At 43.7% G+C, this 23,741-nt stretch overlaps 1 protein-coding gene across 1 annotated transcript in view; it reads left to right on the top strand.

Annotated features, from left to right (window-relative positions):
- Window positions 1–23,741, top strand: part of LOC124605518 (ABC transporter G family member 20) — a 408,656-nt gene that overhangs the window by 302,486 nt on the left and 82,429 nt on the right. Inside the window, exons 4-5 of the mRNA XM_047137261.1 lie at window positions 7,114–7,268; window positions 16,936–17,043. Coding sequence (XP_046993217.1) covers window positions 7,114–7,268; window positions 16,936–17,043 — 263 coding nt within the window. The remainder of the gene's footprint in view (window positions 1–7,113; window positions 7,269–16,935; window positions 17,044–23,741) is intronic.

Here is a 23,741-nt window from a genome sequence, read left to right as displayed (position 1 = left end):
AACGTACATAAGAATCTGTTGTTTATTTCCAGCCTCTCTTAGGCAGTTACGATTGCAGACAACGGAACTTTCCAACGTCTTCATTTTATGAGCAACGTGACGCTTTTACGTCAATTGCATGAATTTTGCAGCAGCCACGTCAAAATGTTCCAGTAATCGACTGCATCAACTTCGGACTTTTAGCTGCAGTGCAGTTTTAACAAACCAACGGAGATGCTTCATGTGAAGTTTATTCTGGGTTCGTTTTTTCCTGGAAACAGCTTTATTTCAAGTTTTCTTTCCCTGTGTGTTTCCGACTAGTTCCATTTATACTGTGCCAGTTCACTCAACGCTGCGCATCTACGGTACTGCCCACTGTACTACGTATTAAGGGAGTTTCCCATTCCATTGGACTAATCTTGTCTTCATAGTCCCTGGGAAAGATATACATTGGGTGCTGTAGTGCAGTCTTAAGATGCTAAATTAATAATGGTTTATGCTTTCGCGAAGTACTACATGTATATCTTCAAGCTTCTATCAGTTCAATTTTTGCAGCTTACGTCCGATATTTTTACTGTTAATGTTGTTTGTATGGGTTCCACACACTTGAGCAGTAATAATGGGTCGTCCGAGTGTGAGTAATTTCATTTGTAGATTGACTAAATTATCTCAGTATCGTACGAAGGAATCATAGTAAGCGATTGGTTTACCTTTGGCTGAGCGTACATACTCTTTCCTTTTTATGTTTCTACAAATTTTTCTATCTAGGGATTTGACTGACTCGACTTGTGACTCATCGGCACTGTACTGGACACTACATGTTTGCTACTTGTGTAGAGGACTTCACAAGTATCAAAAATGTAGTGTCCAGTACAGTAGTGATGGATCCTCTACAGTTAAACACACTTTTCAACAGGTTGCCGCACTCCCTTCCCTCCCCCTGTCTCTCTCTCTCTCTCTGCCTGTCGTGTTCTGAACCGAAGGTATACTTTCACAAGGATTGGATTGGTCGCGGAGGAGTGGTGGATTGGCCTGTTCTGTCTCCTGACTTACAGTTTCTGGACTTTTTTCTTTGAGGATGCGTAAAGAATGTAGTTTATCACGATATTTCAACAATTCCAGGTAACATACAGGAACGTATTGTGTTTGCTTTAATTCATTTTAGCGGGCAACACTGGAAGCAGCGATGAATTCTTTCATCCAACATGTGGACCAGTGGATCACTGTGCATGATCACCACTTTGAGTACCTTTGAATAGACTACCCTTTTTTGGCCCGCGACGGATTACAGTACTGTAGAATGGTATTAAGAACCCCCATTTTTTTTCTTATTAGAATGTTTTGTATAGCTGAACAATCGATAAAGTTTTTGAACTGACCTTGAGGAGGCCGGCCGGTGTGGCCGAGCGGTTCTAGGCGCTTCAGTCTGGAACCGCGAGACCGCTACGGTCGCAGGTTCGAATCCTGCCTCGGGCATGGATATGTGTGACGTCCTTAGATTAGTTACGTTTAATTAGTTATAAGTTTTAGGGGACTGATGACCTCAGATGTTAAGTCCCATAGTGCTCAGAGCCATTTGAACCATTTCACCTTGAGGAGACGAAGTGGATCAACAGAGATCACGTCATAATTACAACGTAAATAAATTACTTCTTACAGACATTAATTTTTCCGCCAAAAATCTGCGTCTCCTCACGCTTGGTCATAGGTTAAAGGTGGCATTGTCCCTTCATTTAAAATATATGGTCATATTTCCATGTCACGATCTTTTTGTTTTGTAGTTTTTTTTAAGCCAACTGCTATGGAGCACTACTTCTGGTCTTGCACTAACAGCAGATTTTTCTTAATTTTTGTCGTAACTGTGTGGTCATTTGATGTCTCTTTTCTTATTTGTTTAGGTTACTATTACGTTAACACATTTGAGAGAGTGAAATTGTGGCTAGTCAGGAAGTGTGTTGTAGGAAGTTGACATTGTATCTCATAGCTCTCAGAGAGTTCGTAAAAAGTTGCAGGTGTTCTGGCGATTAGATTTTTGGTTCAGAGGTTATTTGGAGGGGAAGTTGCAAGAGTAAGAGGAAAAGGTTATGTGGAATTATTCTGATGATCATCTGTTGGGGTATTGTTCTATCATTTTATAGCAACAGTAAGTAGTAATTTATTTATGTAAAAATTATGACGTGAATTGTTTCCTAATCTGTTAACACTGTATATAAAATCAAAACTGTATTATTCCAAATCAAACCCACTGAAGCTGCAGTTAGGATAAAAGTTGAAACACATCTGGAACAAATGAAATAGAATGCAACGTTATTAAAACGAATGCTCTTGTTGATGTCCTTTTGTCAGCTAAACAGCCGGCCGCGGTGGTCTAGCGGTTCTAGGCGCTCAGTCCGGAACCGCGCGACTGCTACGGCCGCAGGTTCGAATCCTGCCTTGGGCATGGATGTGTTTGATGTCCTTAGGTTAGTTACGTTTAGGTAGTTCTAAGTTCTAGGGGACTGATGACCACAGATGTTAAGTCCCATAGTGCTCAGAGCCATTTGAACCATTTGTCAGCTAAACAACATTCGCTTAACACATTTTTATTTTTATTTTCGTCAAAAAAGTTATTGGAAGTGATCACGATAAATAGGACACCTTGTATTATAAACAGTAACGGTCTTATTACATCTGTCAATTTCGTCCCTGTAAGAACAACTTCCTGTTTCACTCTGCCCAATTCCCCGACTTGCGTCACACAGTAACAATGAGCACTAGTGGTGCAAAGCTGACCCACCTACAACTCCCGAACACGTACGGAAATATCGTGAGTTATTCTATAGTTGGCCAGTGTGGCTCCTACCGATGTCATTACGTAATAAAAAACATTGGTCAAATTTATTGTGAACTGATTTGTCGAAAAGTAAATAAATAAAACAAATTAGAGAAACATCTGAACTATCCTCGAAGTTGTAGACAGCAGATTAGGTGTCAATTCAGAATTTAAACTTCAGTGTTTAAGTTAACATAGCAATAGCTTCTCAGTGCCCCGTTGCTGCAGACTGCACAGCCTATGTAATTCTCTAGAACTCTTTAAAATTCTAAGTCAAACACTGAACTTTAGATTTCCAGTCGACACGTCATTTGCTGTACATGATTTGGAGTATCATTCAACTGCGCATCAGATGTTTTTATAATCTGTTTTATTTCTTACTTTTACACACATTATTTCATAAAACATTTGACGGTCTTTCGCTGAATTTTTTTTTTAATTGTCGGGTTTTGTTCAGAAAGTATTATCTCTATGACACATTTGTTTTCCAAGCTTCTTCTGTTCTCAAGGTGTCTTGCATTTAGTACTCGATTCTAAGGAACAATTTGACACTTGATTATCGCAACAATGTAACTTTTTAAGCTGAAAATTGCCCTGAATCTTGAAAAGATGAACTTTTTGACACTTCATTTACATAGCTAGCAGCAACTATTCGTGTAATACTTCAATTTTCCCTTAATCCAGTAATTGAGTTTTCCATATAACCTAATTCTCCTAAACAAATTACATTTTTTTTACGAAAGTAGACCTCACTCTGTTCATTTTAACACCCCATTTGTCCATTTCCGACTCTTCGTTTGGCTATGAAAATTCAGACAATGCGTAATACACTGAAGAGCCAAAGAAACTTGTATAGGCATGCGTATTCAAATACAGAGATACGTAAACAGGCAGAACACGGCGCTGCGGTCGGCAACGCCTATGTAAGACAACAAATGTCTGTCGCAGTTGGTAGATAGGTTACTATTGCTGCAATGGCGGGTTGTTAAGATTTAAATGAGTTTGAACGTGGTATTATAGACGGCGCACGAGCGATGGGACAGCATCTCCGAGGTAGCGATGAAGTGGGGACTTTCCCATACGACCATTTCACGAGTGTTCCGCGAATATCAGGAATCCGATAAAACATCAAATCTCCGACATAGCTGCGGCCTAAGAAAGGTCCTACAAGAACGGGACGAACGACGACTGAAGAGAATCGTTCGGCGTGAGAACAATGCGACTCTTCCGCAAATTACTGCAGATTTCAATTCTGGGCCATCAACATGTGGCATCCTTCGAACCATTCAACGAAACATCATATATACGGGCTTTCGGAGCCGTAGGCCTAACCGTGTACCCTTGATAATTGCATGACACAAAACTCTACGCCTCGCCTGGGCCCGTCAGCACCGACATTGGACTGTTGATGACTGGAAACATGTTGCCTGGTCGGACGAGTCTCGTTTCAAATTGTATCGAGCGGATGGACGTGTACGGGTCTGGAGGCAACCTCATGAATCCATGGACCCAGGATGTCAGCAGGGGCTGTTCAAGCTGGTGGAGGCTCTGTAATGGTGTGGGGCGTTCAAAAATGTTTCAAATGGCTCTGAGCACTACGGGACTCAAGTGCTGAGGTTATTAGTCCCCTAGAACTTAGAACTAGTTAAACCTAACTAACCTAAGGACATCACAAACATCCATGCCCGAGGCAGGATTCGAACCTGCGACCGTAGCGGTCTTGCGGTTCCAGACTGTAGCGCCTTTAACCGCACGGCCACTTCGGCCGGCGATGTGGGGCGTGGGAGCGATATGTGACCCCTGATACGTCTAGGTACGACTCTGACGGGTGACACGTACGTAAGCGTCCTGTCTGATCACCTGCATCTATTCGTGTGGATTGTGCATTCCGACGGACTTACGCAACTCCAGCAGGAAAATGCGACACCCCACACGTCTAGAATTGCTACAGAGTGACTACAGGAACACTCTTCTGAGTTTAAACACTTTTTCCGGCCACCAGATTACCCAGACATGAATATTATTGAGCATATCTGGGATAACTTGCAACGTGCTGTACAGAAGACATCTCGACCCGTTCGTACTCTTACAGATTTATGGACAACCCTACTGGATTCTGGGTTCCATTCCCTGGAGCACTACTTCAGACATTAGTCGAGTTCATGCCACAGCGTGCTCGCGGTGCCCTACACGATAATACGTAGGTGCACTAATTTTTTTTCTCTCTCTCTCTCTCTCTCCCTCTCTACGGTGTATAGGAAGTTTTGTTGTCGCTTGGCTAAAATAATGGCTGTAAGTGCGAGGAAAAGGAAGACTGTGCTAGCGATAGATGTGGAGCAGGTGAATCACGCGCTGCCTCGAAGTGTGAGGTCACAGGTCTCTGGTGACGCTCGCTCAGAATCATTGTATTCTGCGCGAAGCGAAGGGTCGGTGCGTCGCAGCAGCGGTATGCAACCGCTGCCGGGGAAAGCGGCCCCGATACGCGAAAATGAGACACCGAGCTGTGCTGTTGGTACGCCCACGGTGCGTTCCTCGCGGGCTGGCAGACCACTCTCGCTTGTTGCTGTAACAACTTGCCTCATTTCCATCTGTCGTCTCGTCACAATAGTGCTGGGCACCTAGCAGGGGATTTTGGAACGTCTTGTGGTTCAGTATACCCAGAATACCTTTATCTTTGTTTACCTTCAGAAAGGAGATCGGCACGGATGATGAAAAGCTGTATCTGGCATTCTGTTACTGTCTACCCAAAGCATATTGTTGTATTCCCTAAAGCGAATCTAGCACCTAACATACAAGTCAGCAAGACGCCTACCTACGGATTATGGTTCGGAGGAACTCTGACAGCATATGTCACCATGTTGAATACTGCGCAACTTCACTCCCGACGTCCATGGTGAGGTCCATCTTTGCAAGCACGATCCTATGCAGCGCGGTACAGATGGGCCGAACAACATGACGAATGGACAGCTCAGGATTGGCATCACGTGTCGCATATGCCTTCAACCGACAATCACCAGAGATGTGTTTGGAGGCAACCCGGTCAGGCAGAACGCCTTAGACATACTGTCCAGCCAATGAAGCAAGGTCAAAGTAGAGGTTCCCTGCTGTTTTGGGGTGGCATTATGAGGGGGCCGACGTATGCCGCTGGTGGTCATGGAAGGCACCGTAACGCCTGTACGATACGTGAATGCCCTTCCCTGACCGATAGTGCAACCATATCGGCAGCATATTGTCGACGCATTCGTCTTCATGGACGACAATTCGCGCCCCCATCTTGCACATCTTGTGAATGACTTTCTTCAGGATAACGACATCGCTCGACTAGAATGGCCAGCATGTTCTCTAGACATGAACCATATCAAACATGCCTGGGATAGACTAAAAAGGGCTGTTTATGGACGAAGTGACCCACCAACCACTCTGATGGATCTGACCAGAATCGCCGTTGATGAGTGAGACAATCTGGACCAAAAGTGCCATGATCAGCTTGTGAATAGTATGCCACGACGAATACAGGCATGCATCAATGCAAGAGGATGTATTATGGGTATGAGTATTAGAGGTATCGGTGTGTAGAGCAATCTGGACCACCACCTCTGAAGGTCTCACTGTATGGTGGTACAACATTCAATGTGTGGTTTTCATGAGCAGTAAAAAGCTCGGAAATGATGTTTATGTTGATCTCTATTCCTATTTTCTGTACAGGTTCCGGAACTCCCGGAACCGAGGCGATGCAAAACTTTTTTTGATGTGTGTATGAATGTGTGGTGTCTATTATTTCCTCATCTTATATAACTGATTCTCCTTGATGGGCAATGGATCCACCATCTACAGTGCGGATGCTCATTTATGCCTGACCTCCTGCGGTGTATCACACTGGAGAGCGTGGAGGATATGGACAGAGACTGCAGATAGGAGACGCTGGGTGGGAATGTGTGAAGCGTGCCGAAATAGTCAGCGAAGTTGCGATAAGTACCGTGTCCGGGTTCCGCAGGGGTTAACGCAATTGCCTAGTAAGCAGGAGATTCGGAGTTTGAATCCCGGTCCGGCACACATTATTACGCGTCGCTCTTGATTCCGTGTAAAGTCCGGATGCAGCTGAATCGATGGTCCCTTTCCTTTCTCCCCCTTTCATCTTCCATTTACATATGATCAGAGATCTGCTATACTGTTCACTTTCTCGCCCTTTCTGCACTGTTGTCACTGCGAGCAACCACATACTGTCGCGATTTATTGACTTTAATCTTATAGCATGCAGTGAAAACGCTCAATTGACAGTGCTGTGCTGTATCCGTAAAAGAATTATTTTGAATGGTTTGCAGGAGATCGCGCTGTTCGGCGAGTTCTCCATCAAGGAGACGATGATGTACTTCGGCTGGATCTTCGGCATGAGCACCTCCGAGATCCACGAGCGGCTGCGCTTCCTGCTGGACTTCCTGGACCTACCCAGCCAGAATCGGCTCGTCAAGAACCTCAGGTGAGCCGCTATCGCTTAACCCCAATGGTACCGTCTACAAGTTGGCCTATAGTAGCACTAAATCCCTTACTACAACGAGATGCAAGAAAAGCATTGGAATCCAATAACAGACCCATAATTTTGTCTTATCGGAATTGCCTGCTACACAAAATCCACGTTACCAATTGCGAGAGGGAGTGTTGTGAACATACAATAATAACTGAATGCTACTATTAAATCCAAACGTCCAGGGTAGCACAAAACTCTTTTACTGCTACAGTTCTTTAATGGTGGCTACTTTGCACACTTGCAAATAAACAATTGTCTGATGGGGCGGCACTGTAACAAAGATGTTGCAACACAATAATAAATAGCAAAAAATATTTATTAAGAGCATGTTGCAAAATGGTACTTAGCGTTGGTACTGTTTGATTTGTGACACCTGATTTCCTAAACCTAGACCGCCTGCTTAGCTGAGTGGTAACGTGCATGCCTCCCATGTAGCTTGCTCGGGCTCGATTCTCGTCCGGGTTAGAGATTTTCTCCGCTCGTGGACTGGGTGTTGTGTTGTCCTAATTTCTTTCTTCTCATTGCCACGAAAGTCTCCCAAATGTGGCGTCGACTGAAATAAGACTTGCATTTGGCGGCCCCCCGAATGGGGCTTCCGGGCCAACAATGCCATACGATCATTTCATTTTTCTTGAACCTAATACAATGATGTATAAATAACTTTGCTTTCTCTTGGCCGTCTTTGGTCTTATCGCTATAACTGGATATAATATTGGAGACAGTCTGGGTTGATTAAAGTTCTCCATAAACAGCGGCTGCTAAATCCTAAGGTAATCTTCGGAGTACTGTACTGAGCTAATTGCAGGAATAAATCTGAAACGCCTAACTGCTGGTGTGGAACTGGCAGAGTGTCCTGCGTGCGTCATGTTTTGGTGCCTATCTGCGCAATAATTCCATGTGCCCAAGTGAGAGGCGGAAAGAAAGTAGCCAGCAGTTGACAGCGTCCCATACTGGCTGTACACGACACGCTGAAGGAAGGACTTGGAAACAGGGAGAGGACCGTGTTTGTGAGTGCCATCTGGAGGCTGCTACTTGTAACTGAGAGATGCCAGGCGAGTGGTGGTAGGCTTTCACCGTATTTGTTGTGTACCTCTTGCTAGATACACAGATGAGGGTATCATCTGGAGTGCCCCAGGGAAGTGTGGTAGGTCCGCTGTTGTTTTCTATCTACATAAATGATCTTTTGGATAGGGTGGATAGCAATGTGCGGTTGTTTGCTAATGATGCTGTGGTGTACGGGAAGGTGTCGTCATTGAGTCACTGTAGGAGGATACAAGATGTTTTGGACAGGATTTGTGATTGGTGTAAAGAATGGCAGCTAACTCTATATATAGATAAATGTAAATTAATGCAGATGAATAGGAAAAAGAATCCCGTAATGTTTGAATACTGCATTAGTAGTGTAGCGCTTGACACAGTCACATTGATTAAATATTTAGGCGTAACATTGCAGAGCGATATGAAGTGGGACAAGCATGTAATGGCAGTTGTGGGGAAGGCGGATAGTCGTCTTCGGTTCATTGGTAGACTTTTGGGAAGATGTGGTTCATCTGTAAAGGAGACCGCTTATAAAACACTAATACGACCTATTCTTGAGTACTGCTCGAGCGTTTGGGATTCCTATCAGGTCGTATTGAGGGAGGACATGGAAGCAATTCAGAGGCGGGCTGCTAGATTTGTTACTGGTAGGTTTGATCATCACGCGAATGTTACGGAAATGCTTCAGGAACTCGGGTGGGAGTCTCTCGAGGAAAGGAGGCGTTCTTTTCGTGAATCGCTACTGAGGAAATTTAGAGAACCAGCATTTGAGGCTGACTGCAGTACATTTTACTGCCATCAACTTACATTTCGCGGAAAGACCACAAAGATAAGATAAGAGAGATTAGGACTCGTACAGAGGCATATAGGCAGTCATTTTTCCATCGTTCTGTTTGGGAGTGGAACAGGGAGAGAAGATGCTAGTTGTGGTACGAGGTACGCTCCGCCACGCACCTTATGGTGGATTGCGGAGTATGTATGTATATGTGGATGTAGATGTAGAACTGGGAAGGACAGTTGACAGTGAAAAATGTTAAAAATAAAAACAACTAAAGCAATTAGCATCCGTCGAGTGTTCACAAGTTCCTATCCGATTCATACGCGCGATCAGGAAGTTCATCTGGATTCTTTTCTTCATTCAATGATGCTGTATTCACAGAGATAATTCTGTAATAGCAGTATTAGCAGGCACGGGTATAGAACTGAATCTAGATTCACGGGCCGGATAAAAATATGCAAACATTGCGAGAAATGTGTGCTGGAACATAAATGCAGACGCTACCCAAGCCTGCAGGTTCCATTGTTGTATCTGATCACGAACGGCACATGTGCAGTATGCTCAGTACGTTGCAAGTGTCAGTAGTGGTCAGAACAGGATCCTGTGTAGGGGAGAGTGCATTATGTCGAAGCTAAATGAAATCGAATGTAGGCAAATTGCTGGTGCCCTTATGGTGGATGGTCCCGTAGCCAAGACAGACGAAGTATTTGCTGTTTCAAGGGACACCACATCGAAGATTTATACCCCCTACAGGGAAAGTGGAAAAACGTCGTCCGCCAAGTCACAACGCTGACGAAAGCGTTGATCGATCCTGTCGGACGGTCATTGAAAACGATTGTGGCGGAAAGTAAGGGGACGCCAGCTGCAAAAGTCGCTGCAGAACTGAATGTCGCGCTCGCGAACCCTGTCAGCGGCAAAACAACACGAAGGGAGTTCCATAAGCATGGAATTCCAGGGCGAGGTGGACTTCCAGAACCACTCATCAGCGATGCATACACCAATAATGGGGAAATGTGGTGCTGAAGCCATAAAACCTGGGCTATGGAGCAATGGAAGAAAGTGATTTGGTCGGGTGAGTCTTGTTTCCCTCTGTTCCAGTTCCTGGCCGATTTACGTCCCAAGAGCCAAACATGGCGGGAGTTCGGTGATTATTTGGGCAGCCACATCGTGATATTCCGTAGGCCCTAGGGTTACTCGGGAAGGTCGCATTACTGAGAAGGATAATGTGACCAGTCTGGTTGGTCAGGTTCATCCTATGCTACAATGTGTGTTCCCCGACAGTGAGGCTGTGGTCCAAGGCGACAGTACCCCTTTTCATAACGCTTGCATCGTCCACGACTTGTTTTGCGATAATTGTCACATCTCCCCTGACCACCAGAGTTACCAGATCTCAGTATTACTGAGTCTCTCTGGTCTACTTTGGAGAGAAGTGTGCTTCATCGCTACACACCCCTATCACCGTTACGGGAACTTGCCACTATTTTGCAGGAAGAATGGCATAAAATTCCCTTCAGAATCATACAGGACCTTCATTTATCCTTTCCGAGACGACTGGAAGCTTTTTTTAAATAGCCTACCGTCGGTTTTCTCAATTTTTATCGGGTATGGTAATGTGCTGCGTTGTTGCTATTTCATATTTGTCTGCGCCCTTGAATCCACAATTCGCAAACAGCGCACTTCCAGTTCAGTCATCCGAGCATGCCTTTTGGTTCTAACCGTAACTTTCAATACCACATTAGAATTTCCAATTTAATTTACATGTTGAACCCACCTTTTCGTCCGCAGCTCGTGGTCGTGCGGTAGCGTTCTCGCTTCCCACGCCCGGGTTCCCGGGTTCGATTCCCGGCGGGGTCAGGGATTTTCTCTGCCTCGTGATGACTGGGTGTTGTGTGATGTCCTTAGGTTAGTTAGGTTTAAGTAGTTCTAAGTTCTAGGGGACTGATGACCATAGATGTTAAGTCCCATAGTACTCAGAGGCATTTGAACCATTTTGAACCCACCTTTTCGAGACTGGACATCCACCTTCATACGTGTTGCTTCTACAATGGTACAAATATAAAATCTTAGGAAACCGGTATGTAAAAGCAGAAACTATGTGAAATAGTCAACTGGAATGTTTGAAACACTGCTCTGTGACAAGTTACGAATTCGTACGGCACAACTGATCGAGATAGCGCCTGGCAGTGGAATCAGATTTACGCAGAGCAACGGTCAAATTCCTTCTGACCATTCTCATTTAAGTTTTGCGTAATTTTCCTTCACTCATGAAGCCAAATGTCGGGATAGTTTCCCTTGAATAGCACACAGCTTTTGTTCTTGTACTTCGTCGCTAAAAACCGCACCGTGAATGGGACGCTAAAGCCCATTTTCCATTCCTTGGATCTCGGAGGATCTAGAGGCGAGTTGAGTCTGCTTGACACATACTCCGATACTACAATTTGTTGCCGGCCATTGTGGCCGAGCGGTTCTAGGCGCTTCAGTCCGGAACCGCGCTGGTGCTACAGTCGCAGGTTTGAATCCTGCCTCGGGCATGGTGTATGTGATGTCCTTAGGTTAGTTAGGTTTAAGTAGTTCTAAGTCTAGGGGACTGATGATCTCAGATGGTAAGTCCCATAGTGCTCAGAGCCATTTGAACTATTTTTGAGCTACAATTTGTATCCAGGCACCCGCTACAGGATCCGGTTCGAGTATTTTCCAGTAAAGGCTTTTACATATCACTAATGGACACTGAGGCCTTGGTTTTAATCGTTTGCTAAAGAATTATGCTCGTCGCTATCTTAAAAGAGTCTGTGGATCGGACAGTGAGCTAAAAGGGCAACAGTAAAACGCGGCGATATCAAGGACTTCAAAGTGCTTTGCTGATTTTGAAAGTAGGTCGTAATTACAAATCGTGTGTAAGTGCTCTCATTACGTACTAGCGACAAGGAAGGCTAGCAATAGCACACGATGGTAACTTCCAAGAACCTTGGCGGAACATCGCTTTCCAGCCAGCTGCGACAGCCAACTATGTTTGCCATTTAATAGCATTCAGCAGCAGCTCCAGTTCTCTATGGCTGAAGTGCATCGTAAAGTTGTGATGTAGACAGACGTAAACACACTGTTTTCTACCTAGTAGCTTGCCATCATTCTGTGGCAGCAGTGCCACAACGACGCATCAGTTGGCCGCCATTTTTACGATTTCCTCAGCCAGTTACAAATCCCACGGGAATGGCCAAAACTATATCCACGTACACCAGCACATGAAAGGAAACAGGAAACAATTAATTTCCTTCAACGTACACTCCACTGCATATAATGATTATGCGTGTCGCTAGGCCGGGAGCTCCACCTGCGAGGAACCCGGCCCCATGGTACAAGTCATTTTCGCGGACGCCACTTCGGTGACTTGCGTGTCATATGAACATGAAATGATGATGAAGGCAACACAACATCCAGTGCCAGAGCGGAGAAAATCTCTGACCCGGCCGGGAATCGAACCCGGGCCCCTTCGCATGGCATTCTGACGCGCTGAAAACTAAGCTATGGAGGTGGACGTACTCCAGTCAAGAAAAGTAATTTTTATCGCTAGTTCACTTTATCTGGTTACAACTTTTTCAGTATGCAAATAATGCGACACTTAATCAGTTTTCTGGGAACTGTACTGGATATCCCACAACAACAGATCATTTAAAGCAAATATACACTGAAGCGCCAAAGAAACTGGTATAGGCATGCGTATTCAAATATGGAGATATGTAAGCAGGCAGAATACGGCGCTGTGATCGGCAACGGCTATATAAGACAAGAATTTGGATCGTTCACTGCTGTTACAGTGGCAGGTTATCAAGATTTAAGTGAGTATGAACGTGGTGTTATAGTCGGCGCAGGAGCGATGCGACACAGCATCTCCGACGTAGCGATGAAGTGGGGACTTTCCCGTACGACCATTTCTCGAGTATAACTTCAATATCAGGAATCCGATAAAACATCAAATCTCCCACATCGCTGCGGCTGGAAAAAAAGATCCTGCAAGAATGGGACTAACGACGACTGAAGAGAATCGTTCAGCGTGACAGAAGAGCAACCCTTCCGCTAATTGCTGCAGATTTCATTGCTGGGTCATGAACAAGTGTCAGCGTGCACACCATTCAAAGAAACATAATCGATAAGGGGTTTCGGGACCGAATGCCAGCTCGTGTACTCTTGATGACTGCACGACACAAAGCCTTACGTCTCGCCTGCCCCCATCAACACCGACATTGGACTGCTGTTGACTGGAAACATATTGCGTAGTCGGAAGAGTACCGTTCCAAATTGTATCGAGCGGATGGACATGTACGCGTATGGAGAAACCTCATGGCTACATCGACACTGCGTGTCAGCAGGTGACTGTTCAAGGTGGTGGAGGCTCTGTAATGGTGTGGGGCGTGTGCAATTGGAGTAATATGGGCCCCTGATACGTCTATGGACGACTCTGACAGGTGACACGTACGTAAGCATCTTGTCTGATCACCTGCATCCTTTCATGTCCATTTCAAATTCCAAACTCCCCAGACATGAACATCACTTAGCATATCTGGGATGCCTTGCAACGTTCTATTCAGAAGAGATCTCCACTCCCTCGTACTCTTACGTATTTACGGATAGCCCTGCAGGATTCATGATGTTAATTACCTCCAGCACTACGTCAGACATTAGTCGAGTCCATGCTACGTCGTGTTTCTGAATTTCTGCGTGTTTGGCAGGACTCTACACGATATTAGACAGGTGTACCAGTGTCTTTGGTTCTTCTGTGTATTTCGCCAAGCGTTACTGCCTTCTTATAACGATTTTAGAACTCGACATAAGAGTAAAGCTCTCAGTATGATTGCTCATCGTATCTAGTAATAATGGAGGTACAATCAGCAACCACGGAGCGTATTTCATATTTTCTTTCTAGGATGGCTTGGTCGCTGGTTATGGATCGCGGAATGACAGTAACTCGACCTTGGAGGTCCGCGAGAAATCAACGACACTATTATACTTGACAGGATATTTCAGACACTCCGCAGAACCTTTGCCCTCATGCTATTAGCTACCATCAAGAGATGGGCGGCACTCAAACAAAATCCTACGCAAGAGGCAGCTTACTTAAGGTGTCAACATATGTAAACAAATGGGATAGGCTCCAAACAGAAAGTACCTGCGTCGTTAGTACAACGTCCAAGCACACACACACACACACACACACACACACACACACACACACACACACACACACACATACGAGGGCAGTTCAATAAGTAATGCAACACATTTTTTTTCTGAAACAGGGGTTGTTTTATTCAGCATTGAAATACACCAGGTTATTCCCCAATCTTTTAGCTACACAACACTATTTTTCAACGTAATCTCCATTCAATGCTACGGCCTTACGCCACCTTGAAATGAGGGCCTGTATGCCTGCACGGTACCATTCCACTGGTCGATGTCGGAGCCAACGTCGTACTGCATCAATAACTCCTTCATCATCCGCGTAGTGCCTCCCACGGATGCGTCCTTCATTGGGCCAAACATATGGAAATCCGACGGTGCGAAATCGGGGCTGTAGGGTGCATGAGGAAGAACAGTCCACTGAAGTTTTGTGAGCTCCTCTCGGGTGCGAAGACTGTGTGAGATCTTGCGTTGTCATGAAGAAGGAGAAGTTCGTTCAGATTTTTGTGCCTACGAACACGCTGAAGTCGTTTCTTCAATTTCTGAAGAGTAGCACAATACACTTCAGAGTTGATCGTTTGACCATGGGGAAGGACATCGAACAGAATAACCCCTTCAGCGTCCCAGAAGACTGTAACCATGACTTTACCGGCTGAGGGTATGGCTTTAAACTTTTTCTTGGTAGGGGAGTGGGTGTGGCGCCACTCCATTGATTGCCGTTTTGTCTCAGGTTCGAAGTGATGAACCCATGTTTCATCGCCTGTAACAATCTTTGACAAGATATTGTCACCCTCAGCCACATGACGAGCAAGCAATTCCGCACAGATGGTTCTCCTTTGCTCTTTATGGTGTTCGGTTAGACAACGAGGGACCCAGCGGGAACAAACCTTTGAATATCCCAACTGGTGAACAATTGTGACAGCACTACCAACAGAGATGTCAAGTTGAGCACTGAGTTGTTTGATGGTGATCCGTCGATCATCTCGAACGAGTGTGTTCGCACGCTCCGCCATTGCAGGAGTCACAGCTGTGCACGGCCGGCCCGCACGCGGGAGATCAGACAGTCTTGCTTGACCTTGCGGCGATGATGACACACGCTTTCCCCAACGACTCACCGTGCTTTTGTCCACTGCCAGATCACCGTAGACATTCTGCAAGCGCCTATGAATATCTGAGATGCCCTGGTTTTCCGCCAAAAGAAACTCGATCACTGCCCGTTGTTTGCAACGCAAATCCGTTACAGACGCCATTTTAACAGCTCCGTACAGCGCTGCCACCTGTCGGAAGTCAATGAAACTATACGAGACGAAGCGGGAATGTTTGAAAATATTCCACAAGAAATTACCGGTTTTTTCAACCAAAATTGGCCGAGAAAAAAAATGTGTTGCATTACTTATTGAACTGCCCTCGTACATATACATATACAGTGAGAGAGAGAAAGAGAGAGAGAAAGAGAGAGAGAGAGAGAGAGCCAGTCAATACAAAAGTCGTAACAAACAAAACAAAAAGGACGCTAAACGTAATGTTTACACTTTCGTTGTTTTGGCTCACTTAGTATAACGAGAGTGGCTGCATCTAGTAACCGCAAACAAGAAATTAGCGCCTCTCTACCTGGGCAAGGTAGGTCGTATGGAACTGTTTCTTAATACGACCCAGTCCAAATCTAGTCAAGATCGCCTCTCATACTTTCCCGCCCGCTTTCCATTTTAGTGCCTTTCTGTCCATTCCCTTCATCTTCTCTCCGTCCCTTCCCCCCCCCCCCCCCCCCCCTACTTCGCGTTCCATCTTGATCGTTCATTTTGCTCCTCCCCATTTTTTACGCAAGTCACAGAACTGCGACGGAAACGGCATCCACGGCACACGACACGTCTGATGCATCCTAGTTACGCCGCTGCTGTAGGAGAACAAACTGATACACATGATCAGACAGTTGGTTCCTGTAGCAGCCGCGGATGAGAGATGGTGGATGACGTATCCGGAGCCCCATTTCATCCCATGTTAACATTCTCCAAGCGAGAATATGCCCACTGCTTGCCCACAGGTAGCTTGTTCGTAAACGTGAAACATCACCTCGTCTCATCAACATTGTTCTCCAGTAAATGTGTATAGGTCACAAGAAAATTGTAAATAAATAGTCCTGTAGTGTACAGTTTCGTACTTCTTGTGGTCCATTAGGAAACCTAAGGAATGACAACTTCGGTGTCTTCTTTTAGTTGTTGCTCCAATTTACTGCACTGTGCACCCTTCCGTTTGCACAAACCGTGTTACAAATAAATATAAACGATAGTGTAATGTTCGCATTCATCGAATATCGCGTTTAACACTGTACCTTAACGTCCGCTTGGCCCGCTCCTGTAGCAAATGTGTCACCACTGTATGTGTTAAACTGTAGTTTTAAGCTGCCAGGAATACAGTTCTTCACGGATATGTGCCTGTATTCTGGACTGTAATGTTTCTGGTGAAGTATAGGAGAGGGCCTGAGAGTTCTGCTCTGTTGAGATCAAATAACGAGAAAATAAAACGCTTTCAAGAGAGTTCGTGTGATGGCAGCGTGGCGTTTTGTGTTGTTTCAGGACTGATGACCTCAGAAGTTAAGTCCCATAGTGCTCAGAGCCATTTGTGTTGTTTCAGCGGCGGTCAGCAGCGGCGGGTGTCGTTCGCCGTGGCGCTCATGCACGACCCGGAGCTGCTCATCCTGGACGAGCCCACGGTCGGCGTCGACCCTCTGCTGCGACAGAGGTCAGTGTCAACAGCGACATTCTCTGCCATTTACTACACGCAAACAACCAACAGTTCTAGAGCAATCAATGCAAAACCTCAGCCGTCATGAACATTAATTATCTGTTGTACGTGGCATGTTTTTTTAAGTAAGTACCGTTTTGAAATTTAAAAAAAGACGCGCTAAGATATCTCAATAATTTTAATTTTACATGAAAGCCTGTACCTTAATCTACTTTTCTACATAATTTCCGTCAATATTGAGGCACTTGCCATAACGTTGTACCAGTTTTTGAACACCCTCCTCATAGAAGTCTGCCGCGTGAATTGTTAACCACTGCATCACCACTGTTTTGACTTCGTCATCGTCTTGAAGATGCTGACCGCCCAGGTGTTTCTTCAAGTGCAGGAACAGACGGTAGTCACTGGCCGCAAGATCGTGGCTGTACGGAGGATGATCTAGAGTTTCCCATCGAAAATATGTTATGAGATCTTTGGTCTGATTCGCCACATGCGGACGGGCATTGTCTTGCAGCAAAACGATCCCCTTGCTCAACTTCCATGGACTGTTGTTTTGATTCTGGTGTGACGTAGGCCACCCATGTTTCATCGCCCGTAACAATTTGGCTTAAGAAATCATCACCGTCGTTTTGGTACCGCTCAAGGAAGGTCAATGCACTGTCTAAACGTTTGGTTTTGTGCACACCCGTCAACATTTTCGGTACCCACGTGCGCACAATTTGCGGTAATTCAAGTGCTCGGTCACAATGCCATGCAAAACACTACGAAAAACATTAGGAAAGTCATCCCGCAAGGAGGAAATCGTAAAGCGTCTGTTTTCTCTCACCTTATTGTCCACTTCCTGCACCAAACTTTCATTAACGACCGAAGGACGCCCATTCCGTTGTTCATCATGCACATTTGTACGGCAATCTTTAAATGCTCTCATCCACTTCCTTACCATTCCATCACTTATAATGTTTTCTCCGTAAACTGCACAGATCTCACGATGAATATCGATCGCTTTTAGGCCTTTAGCACTAAGAAATCTTATAACAGCCCGTACTTCACAGTCGACGGGACTCACGATTATCGGAGGGATCTTAAACACTCAGTACACAATGTAAACAAGGAAGAACCAGACTGTAATGGCGTCAGTGCGTAGATTAAGGTACAGGCTTTCATGTAAAAAATAAAATTATTGAGATATCTTAGCACGTCTTTTTTTTAAATTTCAAATCGGTACTTACTTAAAAAACACGCCTCGTAATATTAATTGTGATATGAAATGTAAATAAGCAACAGGTAGCATTAGTGTAGTTAATGGTTTTCATGTACATGAACCATAGCTGTTAATTGTATTTCTAGTAATATGCAAAAACACACACTCCCCAAGAACTCCGTAAGTCCACATCGTCCACGTTTAAGTAATGAAACAAGAGATTTTGGAAGCTGTTGCTCCCTCATCTTCAGGCAGATAGCCTTGTTACTTCTTCTTCTTCTGTTTCTTCCTTTTTAAATTGTTAGGAGTTCTCCTCTTACGTCCTCTTTTTTAATGGATATAAAATATTTTCGGAGATAATAACGCAAAGACTCTATATTGTTGGAGAAGGAAACTGGGTTCAGGAACGGTAAGTCCTGCTCAGACAACACATTCGTCATGTGTCAAATAATTGAAAAGTATGTGAAATTTAATACAGAAGCACACATGCTCTTTATTCACTAAATGTCAGCCTTTGACAATGTAGACAGGAGAACTGGTGGGAAATAATAAATGGGAGAGGCAGACTACACCATTTCTTAAAAGTAACCCAATAAGTGTATCCAGACTCAGAAATTGCCGTAGGTGGAGAACAGAATACAACAACAAATGTAGGCAGTTTTTTTCGATACTTTTCAGTATATATCCCCGTCAGTCCAAAAAGTTCTGAGACTGGATTAATAGAACACAAGGAAACGTTAAGGTGATGGATTTAATGCTACAGGTGTTCTGCGTAGTCTCCCCCACAAGCTTGAGTACAACACACAGTATATTCAGACAGACATGTGAAACTTTGTGAAAAGTCTTTTTTGGAATGTTGTTCAAATCGCATGTCACATTGGCTCGAATGTCAGGTATGTCATCAGAGCATTGTCCCTTCATGTGAATTCCTCCACTTTGTCGTCACCCGTGATGATTTTTTACAGAACAGAACTGTACGTGTTTTGCTGTTCATTTAAGTCCCGGCACGCGTCCAAGTGTTGTTGTCTTTGGTCTGCAGTCAATGTATGCACGAAATACTTCACACACATTTTTCTCTTCTTCAAAACATTCCGGAGAATTCTTGAACACTTGAAAGATAACAGCGGCCGCACGTCCACTACTTAACACCGTCTGCTCATAGCTCACTATCTGCGTGTACATTTGTTGTTTGCAATTATTAGTTCAGGCTGCGATGATAGTTACTTCCCTGAGGTCACTTACATGCTACGAAAAAAAATCAATCTCGGAAAATAATGGACGGACAGCATATATTGATGATATGTTGAGACAATGGCTAAAAGAATAGAGTTTTACACCCATAACATTAATTAACGAAATTACTTAGTAAGAACACTCTTTGCTAATGACCAACTTCTTATGGCTGACACTGAGGACACGCTTCAAAAATCCATTTATAAATTAAATGTAAATGCTAATAGCTATAACTTAAGAGCCTCGAGCCAAAGAAACAAATTATGGCGTTTAAAGGTCAAGATCCGGTCCCAAGCAACTTGCAATAAACTGCCAGAAAATAGGGAAGCACTCCGTCTGCAGGCTACAAGTGGCTCATCGGGCCCATCCGACCGCCGTGTCATACTCAGCTGAGGATGCGGATAAGAGGGGGCGTGTGATGACCACACCGCTCTCCCGGTCGTTATGATGGTTTTCTTTGACCGGACAGCTACTATTCGGCCGAGTAGCTCCTCAATTGGCATCACGAGGCTGAGTGCACCCAGAAAATGGCAACAGCGCATGGCGGCCCGGATGGTCACCCAGCCAAGTGCCTGCCACGCCCGACAGCGCTTAACGTCGATGATCTGACGGGAACCGGTGTACCCACTGCTGCAAAGCCGTTGCAAAAAATAGGGCGAGTGGAATAAATTCAACGTTCTTCACAAACTACAAAGATATACCAAAAAACTGGCAAATTCAGTTGCATTAGTGAGACAATATGCAAAACGCTGAATAAAAGGTTGAGAGAACAAGCGCTAAGAACGTTCTACTAAGTAATGGCAATGTCAGATATGTTTTACGGCAGTGAGACGTGGACACAACAGCTGTCTAGATGTCAAAAGATTTTTTGTCACAGTTTTTAAATTTTAATAACTTACATAAAGACCGCTTTCTCCATTCCTGAAGATGTTGGGCTTTACTAATAATAGGCGTAATTGAACTAAGAATAGAATCTGCAAAACCGAGGCTTTTGATAAGAACAACTGGCTCAAGATTGTTTGATATGGTAAGGAACACAAAAATCAGGCAAGAAATAGATTTAGAAGCACAAATGAACAGATCAGAGAGTATAGAAACAAATGGAGAAACCGTATAAAGAGAGTAGATGAAAATAGAATTCCCAAAATAAAATGAACTATCGGTCAATAGGGAAAAATCATTAGGTAGACCAAGAAAGAGATAAAGAGATGAAACAGAATCTAACTTCAGATAATAGAGGCACTGAATAATAGGACATGACAGGCAAAGGCCTAAAACTAGAAGGAAGGAGGAAGGAGAAGAAGACGTAGAAGAAACAAGAATATTTACCTGAGGTGAGAGAGTAATGCCTTCAGCAATCCTCTTGGAACAAATAAATAATATTGTTCAACATTTGATTCCACAGTAGGTATGAAGCTGTTAGAGGTTACACCACGGTTCTCTCCGAGCAGTAGGGTTTTTGCCAAAATTTTATTTTCTTATCAAGAGTGGTCATTTTCGGCTTTATAGGCCGTTTATAAATGAAACCTAAAATAATGAAACACACATCGAATGTATAGGGCTTGAACCAAAATATAAGTTGTGTAACAGTGTTGAATATAATGCAGTATGTTTTAACAGTTAAAATTATTACAATTCAACAATGATTTTTTAACTTTCAAGTATAATGTTAAATGAGTCTTCGATCACTTCTTGGTTGAATAACTTCATAAGTATAACTGAAAAGCACAAAATGGTAGGTGATCTATAGTATTAACTTATTTAGTTAATCGGCTTTCTGCTCACAAAGCCGTCATCAAACTTTAACTAACTGTCGTTATTTTGGGTATAGTACTAATGAACAACACTGAGAAGAGTGTAACGCAGAGTGAGGTGTAAACGTAGAGTAAATGTTATCTTTGATAGTGTAGTAGTAAAGTAACTGTTAATAATCGACAGCAAATAACTATAAAGAGAACAGATCAGAAAGAAAAACATTGAAACTAAAACTCGAAAATACCATTACGTTCGTGTGTGTGTGCGCAGGTAAGTGGAAGGGAGGAGGACAACATTAGCCAATAACATTTGTGTTTGTAACTCACTCTCTATGTATAATACTTTTTCCATGTTTTTCACCAGCATTGTACCATCTTTGATGAGGATAGTAAGTTAAAGTATGATGATGGCCTCGCCAGCCAAAAACCAGTAAATGAAAGAGATTAATACTGTAGAATATCGACAATATTGTGCTTTTCATTTAAAATTTCAGATTGAAGTAAAGACTCATTGATGATGACACATATGTGTGGCAAATTGTTTGTATAAGTGGAGGAGGAAGACTGGAAATTTTCTGTTGTTTCATGAACAGGTGGATATTACCTCTATCATTATTCTGCGAACAGTATTACTGGAGGACACGACAAACCAATTAATTATAATCAACATGAGTACTGAAATTTCCTGGCAGATTAAAACTGTTCGCTGGAGCGAAACTTGATCCCAATACACTGTTTTAATCTGCCAGAAACTTTCAAAACAATGAACATTCCGCTACAAAGTGTAAAATTCATTCTATAGACGTGTATTCTTATTGCAAAAGTCGTATTTAGGTACTAATATGTCACGCATATTTCGGAAAATCGGTTTAGCAGATTGAAGTACGTAACAGAGCAGGTAACAGAGACGCTGTATCCATAGTAGTAATGTGTCTGCCTTCTCAGATAACATTCTTCACGGTGGTATTGTTATCTTCCGTGCCTGTCACGGATGCTGGAACCGGATGCGAAGAATCTGTCACATTAGTGATGCCGTCCTTACAGTCCTCGCTCAAATCATATGGTGCGTGCCAGTCATCTCGCTGTCACTTTATTCCACTGTCTTACAATGAGGAATACGTATTACATTGACAATTTGAGCAAAAAACTCAACATTCACTCGTCGATCCTGCTTGACGTTATATTTCTAGAGCCCTGCCAACGGCTCGAAAAATGTCCGTTTAGAAATGTGGGCTTTACACAGCGTCAGAATGATCTTCTAATTGAAGATCTTCGTCACAACACTATCAACACACTTTTGTTTCGGAACAGCTTTGCCGTTTCCTTTCACATTTACAAGACTGCTTCGTAATTCACACTTAAGTGCCTGGCAGATGGTTCGCTGAGCCATCTTCAAACTACATCTCTACCGCTCCATTGTCTAACAGCGCGCGGGAAAAATGAATACTCAAATCTTTCTGTATGATCTTTGATTTCTATTATTTTATTACGATCATTATTTCTGCCTATGTACGTGTGCATCAGCAAAATAATTTTGAATTCGGAGGAGAAGGCAGGTGATTGCAAAGTCGTGAAAAGATCTCACCGCAACGAAAAACGCACTTGTTTTAACGACTCCCTCCCGGCTCGTGTATCACATCCGTGACACCTTCTCCCCTGTTTCGTGATAATACGAAATGAACTGCCTTTCTTTTGGCTTTCTTGGTGTCCTCCGTCAATCCTATCTGGTAAGGATCCCATACTGCACAGCAATACAGTAACAGAGCACGCACAAGCGTAGTGTAGGTAGTTTTTTTTTTTTTTGGACAGTTGTATGTTACAAGCCAGCGTTTCTCGGACACCGTGTCGCGGTACACTGATGTGTTGTGAATACATGTCAGGTTTGTCGCGAGATTTTTAGTGTCTCGCAATCTTCCACAGATAAAATATCTAGGTCATAAAAAATTGAAATAGACAAGCAATTTGCAAGAGATTGGTTATCATTATGCGTGATTACACGAATAACAAAAAACGTATGTGCTTTATGTGTTTGCTTTTTTGCTTCTAGGAAAAATATCACGTGTACGGGTGTCACGAAAGCTTGAAACGAACTGTGGTGTGCCCCAAAGGACAAAAAGATTGAGAAACGCGGTTCTAAGCTTACTGTCAGTGAAACGTAGTCTTTGGTTCGCCTCCCCCACAACATTATCTATTTAAGCTGTTCGTAACTGAAGTCTTTATAATATTTAGTTAAGTTCACAGCCTTTACATTCGCGTGATTTATCGAGGAACCGAAATTTAACGGAACCATTTTATTACTCATGTTGATAACCTCACACTTTTCATTACTTAGAGATACTCCTTTTAAAAACGGCATGCCCCTTCGCAGTTACTTTGACATTCGATATATTCTTTCGTTGCTAGTTTCTGAATAAATAGATTCCCCTGCCGTACGAAGTTTATCATAGAGAAGTTCATTTCTTTCTTCTATCTCGTATTCACATTTCCTGTGTGAGGTATGACTTTCGACA

The sequence above is a fragment of the Schistocerca americana genome, chromosome 3 (assembly GCF_021461395.2).
Source record: "Schistocerca americana isolate TAMUIC-IGC-003095 chromosome 3, iqSchAmer2.1, whole genome shotgun sequence".
NCBI lineage: Eukaryota > Metazoa > Arthropoda > Insecta > Orthoptera > Acrididae > Schistocerca > Schistocerca americana.
This window is presented reverse-complemented; position numbering and strand designations above follow the sequence as displayed.